The 12,076-nt window shown below is 42.2% G+C and overlaps 1 protein-coding gene across 4 annotated transcripts in view; it reads right to left on the bottom strand.

Annotated features, from left to right (window-relative positions):
- Positions 1-12,076, bottom strand: part of SPOCK1 (SPARC (osteonectin), cwcv and kazal like domains proteoglycan 1) — a 474,706-nt gene that overhangs the window by 289,136 nt on the left and 173,494 nt on the right. For all 4 annotated transcript variants that reach the window (XM_045028925.1, XM_045028926.1, XM_045028929.1 and 1 more), the window contains one exon: positions 11,361-11,406. In XM_045028925.1, coding sequence (XP_044884860.1) covers positions 11,361-11,406 — 46 coding nt within the window. The remainder of the gene's footprint in view (positions 1-11,360; positions 11,407-12,076) is intronic.

Raw genomic sequence — 12,076 nt, 5'->3', positions numbered from 1 at the left:
TCAATCAAAATCTGCCATGTGAGACAAAGTAATAGAAAAGGCTTCTTATAAAACTAACATATTTATGTGCAGAGAGATAGGTATGGCACTGAACAACTCTTGAAAATGGATTTATTCAGGCTCCTTTGAAAGCACATCTTAACCTGGGCTAAGAAAAAATTGCAGGTTCAAAAATAATTGTAGGTTCCATGATTTTCAGCCTGCATAACAAGTCTCCTATTATCTTTTTTTTTTTTTGAATGCTCATTAATTCTAAACTACCTTCTTTTCTCCAGTGCTGTGGGAAGCCATATCTGGAGTTGCAATTCTGCACTTGGAACTGGAAAGAAGCAGATACAATTCACTGCAGATGAAGAGGAGGCATACAGATACAGACATGCATTTGTAGGCACAAAGGTCTAGCGGCACATATTCACCTCTGTAGGGCTGCTGGACTGTGAAAAACCCGGGCTACTCAGTGTTCCTTTCTCAGAACTGAGGGTATATTGCCAGTTCAATCTTCCATGACTGCTCTTGGGAATGATGGAGGGGGAGCTCTTGGGAATGATGAAGGGGATGTGCCTGAAATCAGTAGTGTTACTCCAGTCAGCACAAGTGTATCTGAGGTCAGAGGGTTGGATCATATCCCTTTGATCCACACACAGAGGAACACCTCTACACGTGGATCAGAGAAGGGAATCTTTGTGGTAAAATCCATACTTACCCTGCATCTCACAGAACAGTCTGTGGGCTTGTGAATCAAAGAGGTCAGGGAGAATGGGCACGCTGGGGTATGCACATAGTGACCCATTGTCCCTATAAAGATTGAGGTGGAAGGACACAGGAAGTTCTAGGCCATATTATTTTTTCATCAGGTCTCCCGCAGATGGTGGGTGGGGAGGGAGAACCCCAGAACTGCTGCTGGGTCCAGGAGTCCTGACAGCAGGATTTCGCCGGAACTGCAAGCCTGGGTGTAGTATGAACAGGGCACCTGATTGGTGAAGGGGATTCAGGGGTGCTGCAGCCCAGAACCAGATTGCTACTGCTCAAACAGCAGGGCCTCAGCATGTAACACTGGCTTCTCAGCATGCTTACTCCAGATTTCTTTCCTATGATTCTACCTCCTGCTGCATTGCTTATTGCTAATGAAACATCGGGAAGTGTGTGTGGGTGGGGGGGGTGGAGGCTTGAAGACACAAGTTGGGGCACAAAGCCTTATTGATCCTAAGGATTTGTGGGGTTCAGGAGCTGTCCCCAAGGCTGTTCCTGCAGCAATGAAGGCATACCCTGGTGCCTAACAGAACAACCGGGTACAAATATCCACAAGGAAACCCTCAGAAATTCTCTAGCCTTTTGCCCCACAGAGGGCTCCCCCTCACTCACACACACACACACACACACACACACACACACATACACACACCAATTGGGCCCTGCGTGTGGCCCATGGCGTTGCTAATTATTTAAAACCACACCCAGGGCCCTGCAAAGGGGTGTAACCAACTCTCAAAGGTTGGTGAAGGAATCCACCTGGGCCAGAAATACCTTCTTCCAGGCTTCTCTCAGGACATTTGGGCAACAGGGGCATAGCTGCTGAGGAAGGAGAAGTGGTCTCTGAGGCAGTTTGGGGTATGGGGAGAGGGGGAACCCAGACTGCTGTCTCTGGTTTTAGGGCCCAAGACAAAGATTCCAAGAGCAGGGTGCAATGGGTCTCTCCTCGCCCATGAGTGGGGAAACTAACTACTGATGGTGCCAGCTGGCTCCTTTGTCTCAGGTCAGAAGAATGGGGCAGGATGGAAAATGTAGCTCAACTGGGCAACCCTCTCAACCCACTGAAATTAATGGGAGCTTTGCCCGAGTAAAGAATTGAAAAGTTGGGTCTTAAACCTAACATGAGAGAGAGCCGATAATTCTTTAAATTTCTTGGACTCCTGCATCCGCAGTTCTGGAAAATAAGCATATCACTATGTAGAAGCAGAGTTTTCCCACTTATTGTGCCCTTCTACTGGCTTGTTATTAGGAACAGTAACGATGATTCAATAGCCCCCAACGTTTTGAATTCAAGGCGTATGTATTTTCAGTACAAAAGTGCATCCCATTATTTCCATGGTTTCTATCCTTTGGGTGACAATGCCTTAAAAAATGCCATATGGCAAAGAAATTGCACACCATTTCAAATGGTTTCAACAACTTTAAGCCTATCAAAAATTATTTGTCATTTTTGCATATTACCAGAAAAATTAATAACATCTGTTTGCCTATCTAGGAATTTAGCATAGCTATTAAGAATAGAAGTGGCTCTCAGCAGACATTATAAAGAAAGCTGCCTGGGATTTATTTTGTTTGTTTTTAGCTTTCACTCATAATATTGAATAAACTCTTAAGTTAATTTACTGGCATATGCAATTAGTTGTCCATTATTATACACATTTAATTGTTATACTGAAACCTTTGAAATTAGAGTATTATGTTATTTTCCTTTATATTCTCCCCCGCTTACATGCAGCCTACTGGAAAAGCATGTCAAGCGAGATCTGTCAACTGCTTAAGCACTTTCCAATGACCTTGTCAAAAAGAAAGTCTTTGATTTATTTTTTAAAAATCCTGACTAAACCTTCCCCTTACGCTCTCTTACTTCCTACCATCTGCATCTCTGACAGAATCATGTTCAATAATAGCGGCTGCCAATCTTGTTTAGGCTCCGGGCTCTCCATGTTTTTACAGTTCCAACAGCTCGTCACAGTATGGCGCAGTTGGTAGCTCTCTGACCTTTGAACTGGCTTCCAGTAGGTTCACGACTAATACAGTAAACTGAGCAGGTAGAAGAGCTAAAAATGAATGCTGATCATTGAAGTACACTATTAGATGGTGTTGAACTGTCATAGGGGCCTTCCTGTATATGGCAAGTGAGGCAAAGCTACTTGGCATCCATCTCTAGGGTCTGTCTAGCAGGCATTAAAGATGCTAGGTCCCTTTTTGTGTAATATAATCAACTGTTCATTCATTGTTAGGGAAAGAAAACAGTTATTTTTTCTGCATTACAAGCAATTAGAGACACAGAAAAGATGACTACAAAAAATAACTTCACTAAATGCATGAATCAGCTTAACTAATCCAATACCTTTCAAAAAAAGAGTAAAGTGCAGCAGCCTTCATTAAAAAACACACGCACAGACACACAGAGACACAGACAGTGGAGCTATGCTGCTTTACACCAGCTGAGAATTTGACTCAGTCTAACGTCTGTGTGTAAGCTGTTGCTGCTCCATATGCCTCTGTGGGGCCAACCTCGCAGAAGTACGGAACCCTAAACCCCTGCCCTACCCAAGTCTCAAATGGATTTCGAAGTCAACCTTGCGCTCACCTCAAGATAAAGACACTGAAACTGCAACTTAGTTAAGAATCCTGTTGGTGATATACAAGCTAGCCAGTCTCAAAATGATAATGATGCCTAATGAGCCAATTCAGCTCCTTCTAAGTCTATGGCAAAACTCCCACTGACTTCAGGGAGATCAGGCTGGGATTCCTAATCAGGGAATCTGATAGGCTATCTGAACCCAAGGGTCTGAGAATTCTCCAGCCCTCCCGGGAATACAAAATAATAGCTTTTCTGACTCCAAAATTACAGTAGATTTAGTCCTGCCCAGGGGAGCAGGAGAGCTGTTAACACTGGAATGCTAACATGAACTTAATGGAATTTAATTTCATGGGGAAAGTCAAAAGAAAGAATTTTTAAAAATAAATGCTATTGCTTTTACTAGCAGCCCTCAGAACTTTAAAATAAATCCTTCTCACTGTTCCTTTTCCCTTGTTTGGAAACTGCCAGACAACAAAAGTGTGGTGGATTATGTGCATGTGGAGAGAGAGCACATTCCTTTCTTTTTATCTCAACACTTACTCTTCAAATAATATTTTTATCTTTCACCAAGGTTTAATCTTGTCAATATCACAGTCTTACATTTTAAGTCAGTGTTTTTACCTCTCTCTTTTCTTCCTCTTTGGGGAAATGACATATGAAAAAGGCCTGTGTCTACAGATTCATACACTATAGAGAGGATCATCTAGGCATTTTTAGCTTTAAAATTGAACTACAGCTCCAACGGGTGAATGTCCCATCCCCAAGCCATGGGGTAAATTACAGCCTCAGAGTAAATGTGCATGTAATTGATCTAAGGCTAAGCATTGCCTCCTTGATAGAGAACTGGACTGGGACTCAGGACACCCGGATCCTACTCCTGGCTTGGCCACTGCCTGCTGGCTGACCTTGGGCAAGTCACTTCACACCTCTCTGTTTCAGTTTCCCCAAATATAAAGTGGGGATAATGATGCTTACTTCCTTCGAAAGGTTCCAGTTGAAAAGAACTAGGTTTTATTATTAATCCTAGTTGGGTTTTTCCTATAAGAAACCCATGTAACTAGATACTGTTCTTTATTTTGGTAGTACTTTCTGGAAGAATTCTGCCAAAGTACAGAGGGCCAGTGAAAAACCTATTGCACCATTTAAGCACTCAAGATAAGGCTTATCTGAGACTAAAGAGGTGCATAGATCTCTGCACTAGGGTAAATTTCACCCTTACAGTGCATGGTTCAGTTACTCCTTTGCATATTCTAGGAAAAGAGGTTATACCACGCAAGAGAAATTCCCTCTTCTCTGGCTAAACAGACAGGAGTCTGTAACAGATGTGGTGTTTGTTTGAATCACTTCAAGGCATCCTGGTGTCATTTAAGATTCTCTCAGATCATTCATATTTTTGCCCACAGCCAGAAATCCAAGTAACACTGTGCATAAGATACTTGTACAGAAGCCAGTTCAGAATTCTGCAATGCTTTAGTAGGATGCACATTTTTGTTTTTCTTCTTTGAGAAGCACGGAGGTTCACCAGGGATTAAAGAGCACAAGTCCCATTCAAAGTTTTCTGCTTCTAAATCCCTTATGAGGTTTTTGAAAAACTCCCCCAACACTCTCAATTGGCTTTTAGTACAGATACACAACTTGATAAAAAAGCATCATCTGCCCCTTTCATTCCACACTGAAGTATTTCCACATGGATATAGGAACTCCATAGAGAGAACTGGCTGGGAAACAGGTTTCCCGACCAATGAGACTGAGATTTCAAAAAGTTTCCCATTCCACTTTGGGACAAAACAGAAACATCTGAAGTTTTTGAGAGAGAGACCCCAGAACAGCACATGGCCTGGCTCATCAGGGGATTCCTGGGAGGTGGGAGAATGGAAGAACTCTCAGGTGAGTGCCATAATCACCAGCTATTGGCTGTACTGGGGTCTCTCTCTCTCAAAAACTTCATGTCTCTGTTTTGTCCCAATATGGAATGGGAAAGTTTTTGAAATCTCAGAAAGTCTCACGGCTTGGGAAACCTGTTTCTCTCGATGGAGTTCCTTCTTTATTCCTGGTGTGGAAAACAAATGACAGCCAAAGCTCAAGTTTGGAACATATGCATACAGTTTCATTAGGTTAACCAGATTTTATCTGATTTTATAGGGACAGTCCCAATATTTGAGGCTTTTTCTTATATAGAAGCCTATTACCCCCCACCCCCGTCCTGATTTTTCACACTTGCTGTCTGGTCACCGTAAGTTTCATTCCCTGCATCCCTTTCTTTAGCATGTCGCTCATTCAGCCCACCCCTTCATTCACCAATCTCTTCTCCTTCTTTCATCTCTACTGAGTCACTCTTCCTCCTCATTTATTCTGTAACTCACATTCATTATTGTATCCACTCTGACTTTCTGTTCCACACATTCCTGCCCTCATTGACACTCACAGAGGAAGAAAGAGAAACAAGGAGGAGACCAGCAGCCCCAGGATTATCTGGGGGAAAAGAGATCAAGCTGGAGGCCAGTAGCTCCCCATCATGACAGCAAGAGGTGTGGCTTCACAAGTCCATAAAGTCGGGGTTCTCCCTAAGCTCTCATATTGACAGCTCAGGAGCCAGATTCTGTTCTCAGTTACTCTTCTTTGAGTCTTAAAGTCAGTGGAGATGCCCTGGATTTAGACCCATGTAGCTGAGAACAGAATTTTGCCCCCAAGCTTTTGTGCAAGGCACACATGCAATTTCTTGCCTGTGGAGTTTTTATGTTGGGCACCCTCTGCGTATCATTACATACCATGAACAATGCACATCAATTTTACCCGTTAATTGCTCTTTTCTCCTTTGCTAATCAACTGGGCAAAACTGGTTACAGAAATTACAAGGCTCTAGGATCTGCACCATCTTCCAGTGCATTTCCAGGTACAATTTAAGGTGTTAGTTTAAACAATAAGCATTCCAGCTACTATCCATTGGCTTAATCACAGGGCCACCGGAGGCAGATCTTTTTCATTGAGGGGCCTATTATTTTTGCCTTGGTTCATGAGAGCTGTACTTGTTTGACCATCAGATCAAGGCTCATTTATTTTCCCAGGTATTTTTTGTGGGGGAGCCATGAATAGCTGGCTACATGACGGAGTATGTGTATTTACATATTGGAGATTGGTGAGAATTGGTTTGGTTCTTATAATATCTGTACAGGCACTCAGAACACAAGATGGGTGTGTTTTTCAATACATATGTTAAATTGAAAGGGATGTGAATACTTCACCCCACTCTGACCATTGAAAACCTAACTGAAAAATGTTAGATAAAAATGAGGTGTCTACATCTATTTTCCTTTTCCGAGAGAGACCGTAATGACACTCTCAAAGATAATAACTTACAGGCATTCTAAATTGTATTGTATTTATTGACTCAGAATGCCTGTAAAAGTTGCTCATCATTTTTCTGTTCTCTTAGGAAAACAGAACACTTCTGTTAATTGTCTGAGAATCCATTTTCTTATATAACTTCCCAATTTATGAGCTCCTATTGCTGAATTGCTCAATCATTAATTTAAAGCATGGATACTAATTATAAGTCAGAATACAATAGCCACACTTGGGAGTCTTTGGAAAAGATGTGCAAAGTCACTCCAAAAGCCCTGCAAAGGGAACAATGCAGTCACAGGAGGGAGCAGCGAGATTAGAAGTTTGAAAGCAAACCAATTAGAAACTCGAAGCAGGGAAAGTGACATAATTAAAATTCTAAGATTGCAAGAAGATCAGCATCTCAGGAAATGCAAGATAATGAAAAGTTTCAAATAATGCTGAGTAGGAACAGAAGCATGTGGAATATTTATTTAAAGTCAAGTTATATGTAAATACAGAATTTAAAAGAAAACAAATTGATGGCTGATTTTTTTTTACAAATTGAGTTTGTGTGTCCAACAATGTGTCTGTATAGTCTGCTCACACAAACACCATTATTGTCTGGGAAATCACAATGATTACACATCCATCTGACTACCTCTCCATCTAACTGGTCATTTGTAGTCAATGGGAGTTAAATTCACCTCTGCGAGGGCCGCACAAGGTTTACTCACCACTTAAATCCTACTTAAGTCCTCAAAATAGGGCTTAGCTGGTGTAATGGAGTGTGCTGAATCTTCTGCACAGGGGTGCATTTCATCAGTATTGTGGTAACTGTGTGTATAATTAGACATTTCTAAAAACGTGTCCCTAAGATTGAATCTGGAAAGCAAGATATGATCAATTCTAGGACACACAAGTAGCAGGAGAGAGACATTTTAAAAGACGCGATGATTCGGGAGGTTCTACAACTTAAGAGATATGATACCCAGTAATGAAACAATACTACTCAGAGAATCCTGCATCACATGGCCAGGAAAACCTGGCCTCTGGAACAGGTTAATGATTTGTCTGAGATTTCGTAGCTGAAACACATTGGCTCTGATTCTCCTACTGGGTGGCTTGGTGCACAACAGTTGAAGGTTTACATTGCACTGTCCACTGGAAAAGTGAGCAGCTGACAGAAAAACAGAGATGCCCTCTATGCAATAGACATCAGTACACGCTACCCGCAGAACAGGCGATAGCTGCGTCCAGGTAAACATAAAAGAAAGTGTCTCTTTGGGAAACTTAGTTGCCCCCTGTATTTCCCCAGAAAAAGCACATTTCAAAAAGGCTCAAGAACATAATGAAAAGCAACTGCAAGTAGCTTCACTCTATGCCCTTTTGAGGTATAGGAGTGATTAGTGTCTCAGTGCCGACGTCTTTTATATAAATGGCAGGTCACCAAGATGCTGCCTTTCTGAATATGAGGTTCAGTGGATATATAATGATTACCAAGATAAAATGGAATCTTCTGATCTTAACTACACAGTGATGGCCTATTATCAATTTGCATTACTTTCATGGCTGCCTTTTAGACAAATGGATTGTTATGGTTTCTTTGTTTCCGCTGCCCTTTACTGAACTGACACCAACTGTCAAGCACAGAACACCTAACAATATCATGGCTTTTAGTGTGTCCACTGACATTCTGCTGTGATTCCCCAGGACAAATGTCTTCCAGTACCAGACCTACTCCCCAAAGAGTGCATTTTCTGTCTCCAAATGTCAACATGTCATCTGTGAGAACATTCTGTAGGTTATCGCTACTCCACATACCCATCTATCAAGACATACAGGTTTCTTCTCCTGTTGCTTCTAGTCTATCATGCTGGCCATGTTACACAGAAAACTCGAGTTTCTTTTTTCCTATCCCAGGATGCATGCCCAGGTGCACTGGTCTCCTTAGATTGCTGACCTGCTTGCTTAACGTTACCAGGTTTCGTTGGGCAGGGACCAGGGTCGGTTGCGCAGTATCTTTTGTGACAGGCCTGTCTGATTCCGATTGCCCATATCCAGTGCTGCTGTGCACTAGTTGCTCCTTCAATCCTTGCTGAATGCTGACCTATTTCAGTGCATAGCAGGGAGGGCAGTCTTATGTAGGTCGCATCCTTCCTTTTCAGAACATGTTCTTTACCCCTGCCAGCTTCCTTACACTCAGGAGGACAATCAGGTTTTAAACAATCCTTGCGGTGCCAGTATGATTCAGTTGCTAATACTCACCTTTGGGTTATGGGTCATGTTTTCAAGCCCAAACCAAGATATTTTTGCACATAACCATTGTTGAAAGCTGCAGTGCAGAGTATTAAGGGATGGTGAATTGATAGAGGTTCCATCGGTCAAGTAAGACACTATACTAAAGTAAGGTTGTGCATGTAAATATTTTGATACAGAACCCGTTTTTCACCGTATCTGATATTACATATTGAAATATCAGATGTGAATAAAATTTGGCAGGAAACAGAAATTCCATTTCTTCCAACTTGCAACTTGTATTAATGCTGCTTTCTCTTGGTAAGCGGAATGTGAGCAGCATGTTTTCTCAACTGAATACTAGAATTCAGTCAGTCATCCCAAGGTCTCCTTGTTTGTGCTTTTGTATTATTGCAACATACATATTTCTCTCATTTGGCTGCCATTTTAGGGCTTGTCTACATGTGGAAATTTAGTTGCATAATTATACCAGGATGCCCTCCTATGTGGACACACTTATTCCAGAATAGAAGTATGCACACGGGGAGTTACACCAGCACGGCTCTAGCGGTGTCTGTGACAATTTGGAGGTTCTGTCTGTATCATTTCTGATTTGTGGATAATTTTATGAAACTGTATTGGATATGGATCCATCATAAATTAACAGGGCTGTGTCAAGTCCCTACCAGGCCAAAGACAATGGGGAGAGATTAGCACTACATGTCATCTATTCAAAGTACAATGGCTTTGTTGTAGCTGGGAGAGGACACTTCCTATCCTTATCTGAAGGGAGGGAAATTTGAGAGCCATGGAAAAATACCAAAAGACTGAACAAAAGAAGCAGGTGACCCTAGCAGGAGTCTATAAAGGCATTCATGAGAAGGGGCGTTTGGGAGGGGAACATCTTGCACCAGATTAAGACGAGGAGGTTGCTGCAGAGGTGATACAGGCAAAGGAGTGGAGGACCCTGGTCTGCCTGACCTACAGAACACAGATGATCTCCCAAAGGAAGGATGAGCTAGTGAGGGTCATTAATTTTAGGATGTTTTATTGTTCTGTATAAAATGGACTCTCACATGCTTTTGCATGATTAAATATGAGCATAAAGATGTTACTGAGCAACACGTGTGTGTTGACTGCTTCACAACTACTGTGTGCCCCTGGGAGACTGAAATTGTAAACCAGAAGCTTCACAGATGCTGGGTGGAGTTCCGGGAGAGGGATGCATTTAAATATGGGAGAATCTGAAGGGTAAGTGTTGCATCCAGAGGGGCTAGATGGATGGACCGTGGGTTACCACACTTGGAAGGGGGAGCTGACAGAAAGCGTGCACCCTGAGAGTGTGCCTAGGGACCCCAAGATTGGGGCTGTGCCTGGATGCCATTCAGGCTCCAGGAGCTTGAAACACCATAGGAATCCGAGCACAGAGGCTGGAATTCCCCTCACAGTAGCCCAGTGAGGGGCCAGAAAAGGGCACTTGCCAGGATCTGTGACAGTGTTATTACACCGATATCAATATGCTGCTACATTTCCCCAGTTAGGCCAGGTCTACACTACGGAGTTCGGCAGACACTTACGTCAACCTAACTCTAAGTGTCTACACTACAGCACTGCTCCCACCGATGCAAGTCCCCCACAACGCCGACCAAATAACCTCATCTCCATGAGAGGCATAGCGCTTAGGTCCATGTGGTTAGGGTGACACAGCGTCTGTACAGACAATGCGTTACTTACATCACCTGTCAGCTCTGCACCCTGTCTGCTGTGCTCTCAGCTAGCTGGGAGTTCCACGGGGAGCTGAAAGCCAGGTTTCAGGGCCGCCCCCCTCCCCCACTGTTAGGTTGGTGCAAGCACTCCTGGTGAGGACTGGTGACCACTGACAAAAGGAGATTGACTTAAGTGTAGACAAGGCCTTAGACAAGCACTCAGAGATGGTGGGAATATTGCCAGGACTTAACTGACCAAGGCAAAGAAAGTGCAAATTGTTTTAGGAGTCATAGCTAGTACCAGCGCCTGAGTCAGCAGCAAATATACAACAGCATCTTCGCTCCAGAACCAATTCTGCAGTCCATTCTCAGACTTAAAATGCCACGGAATGCAAGTAATATGCACTTGAGTGTTAGACAATAAAAACAATTTAAGTTGCAAAAACAACCATTTAACTCAGTTTTCAACAACTGTTAATGTATGTTCAGTAACTCGTTTTGGATGGCATTGTTAGATCTTGACTACCAGCTACAGTGCATCTTTCTAAGTATACACATTACCATCAAATGCAAACAGGAAGGGAAGAGCATTGAAAAAATACAGTTGTAAAATACAAGGGTAAGTCAAACCCTCAGATTTAAGGTATCCCAAACTTTGAATAAATTTGAAGCGGGGTCTAATTTTGCAGCACAGCCCACCTCTGACAGAGAAAGAGAGAGAAAGAGAGGTATATGTGTACATCATGAAATATTTTTACCTTGATCAAATGGTTTGTTTGGGTTCCAGTTTCTGAAATAATCATCCTAAATGGGGGGGAAAAATAGGAAATTTAGAGAAAATGTAAGCAGTCTTTGTGTACAGTTTTATAAACAATACCTGCCTTCTCATGGCTCCCTGAAAATAAAATAAAAATTAAACAGATAAAACCATTAGCACGGTACATCATAAGATACAGACTGAACACTGTTTGGAAAATTAAAATGGAGAAAAGTTTATGGGATTTAGCATTTCACTTCAATGCCCTCTGCCAAAATTGTTTTTCCAAATCTGGATTTTCATCAAATAACTTCTGTAATCTCCAGATCATTTCCTAGCATCTCACAGTACCATGGGACAACTTATAGCAATAATGTAGATAGTATGTTGTTTGGAGAATGCAGGATGTGCCAAATCAGGCTACTCCGATTACCATACACCAGTGTAAATCCAGAATAATTCCACTGATTTTAGTGCAACTACTCCAGATTTACCGTAGTGTAGTACATCACGATTTGACCTTAAACTCTGCACTTCAGAGCAAACACCTAGTAGCAATGATGTAATTGAACTATTTTTGTCCATGTTCCCATTATGATAGGAGTTTGTAATTCAGCTGTAAAAACGTTATTCTGCAATGTGACTTATGGCTTTGGTTTGTATCTTATGTAACTCAGATTCTCACATAATTTACAGCAGAAAACATAGGAAATAACT

The sequence above is a fragment of the Mauremys mutica genome, chromosome 8 (assembly GCF_020497125.1).
Source record: "Mauremys mutica isolate MM-2020 ecotype Southern chromosome 8, ASM2049712v1, whole genome shotgun sequence".
Classification (NCBI taxonomy): domain Eukaryota; kingdom Metazoa; phylum Chordata; order Testudines; family Geoemydidae; genus Mauremys; species Mauremys mutica.
Note: the sequence above shows the minus strand (reverse complement) of the source record. Positions and strands in the feature narration are given on the sequence as shown.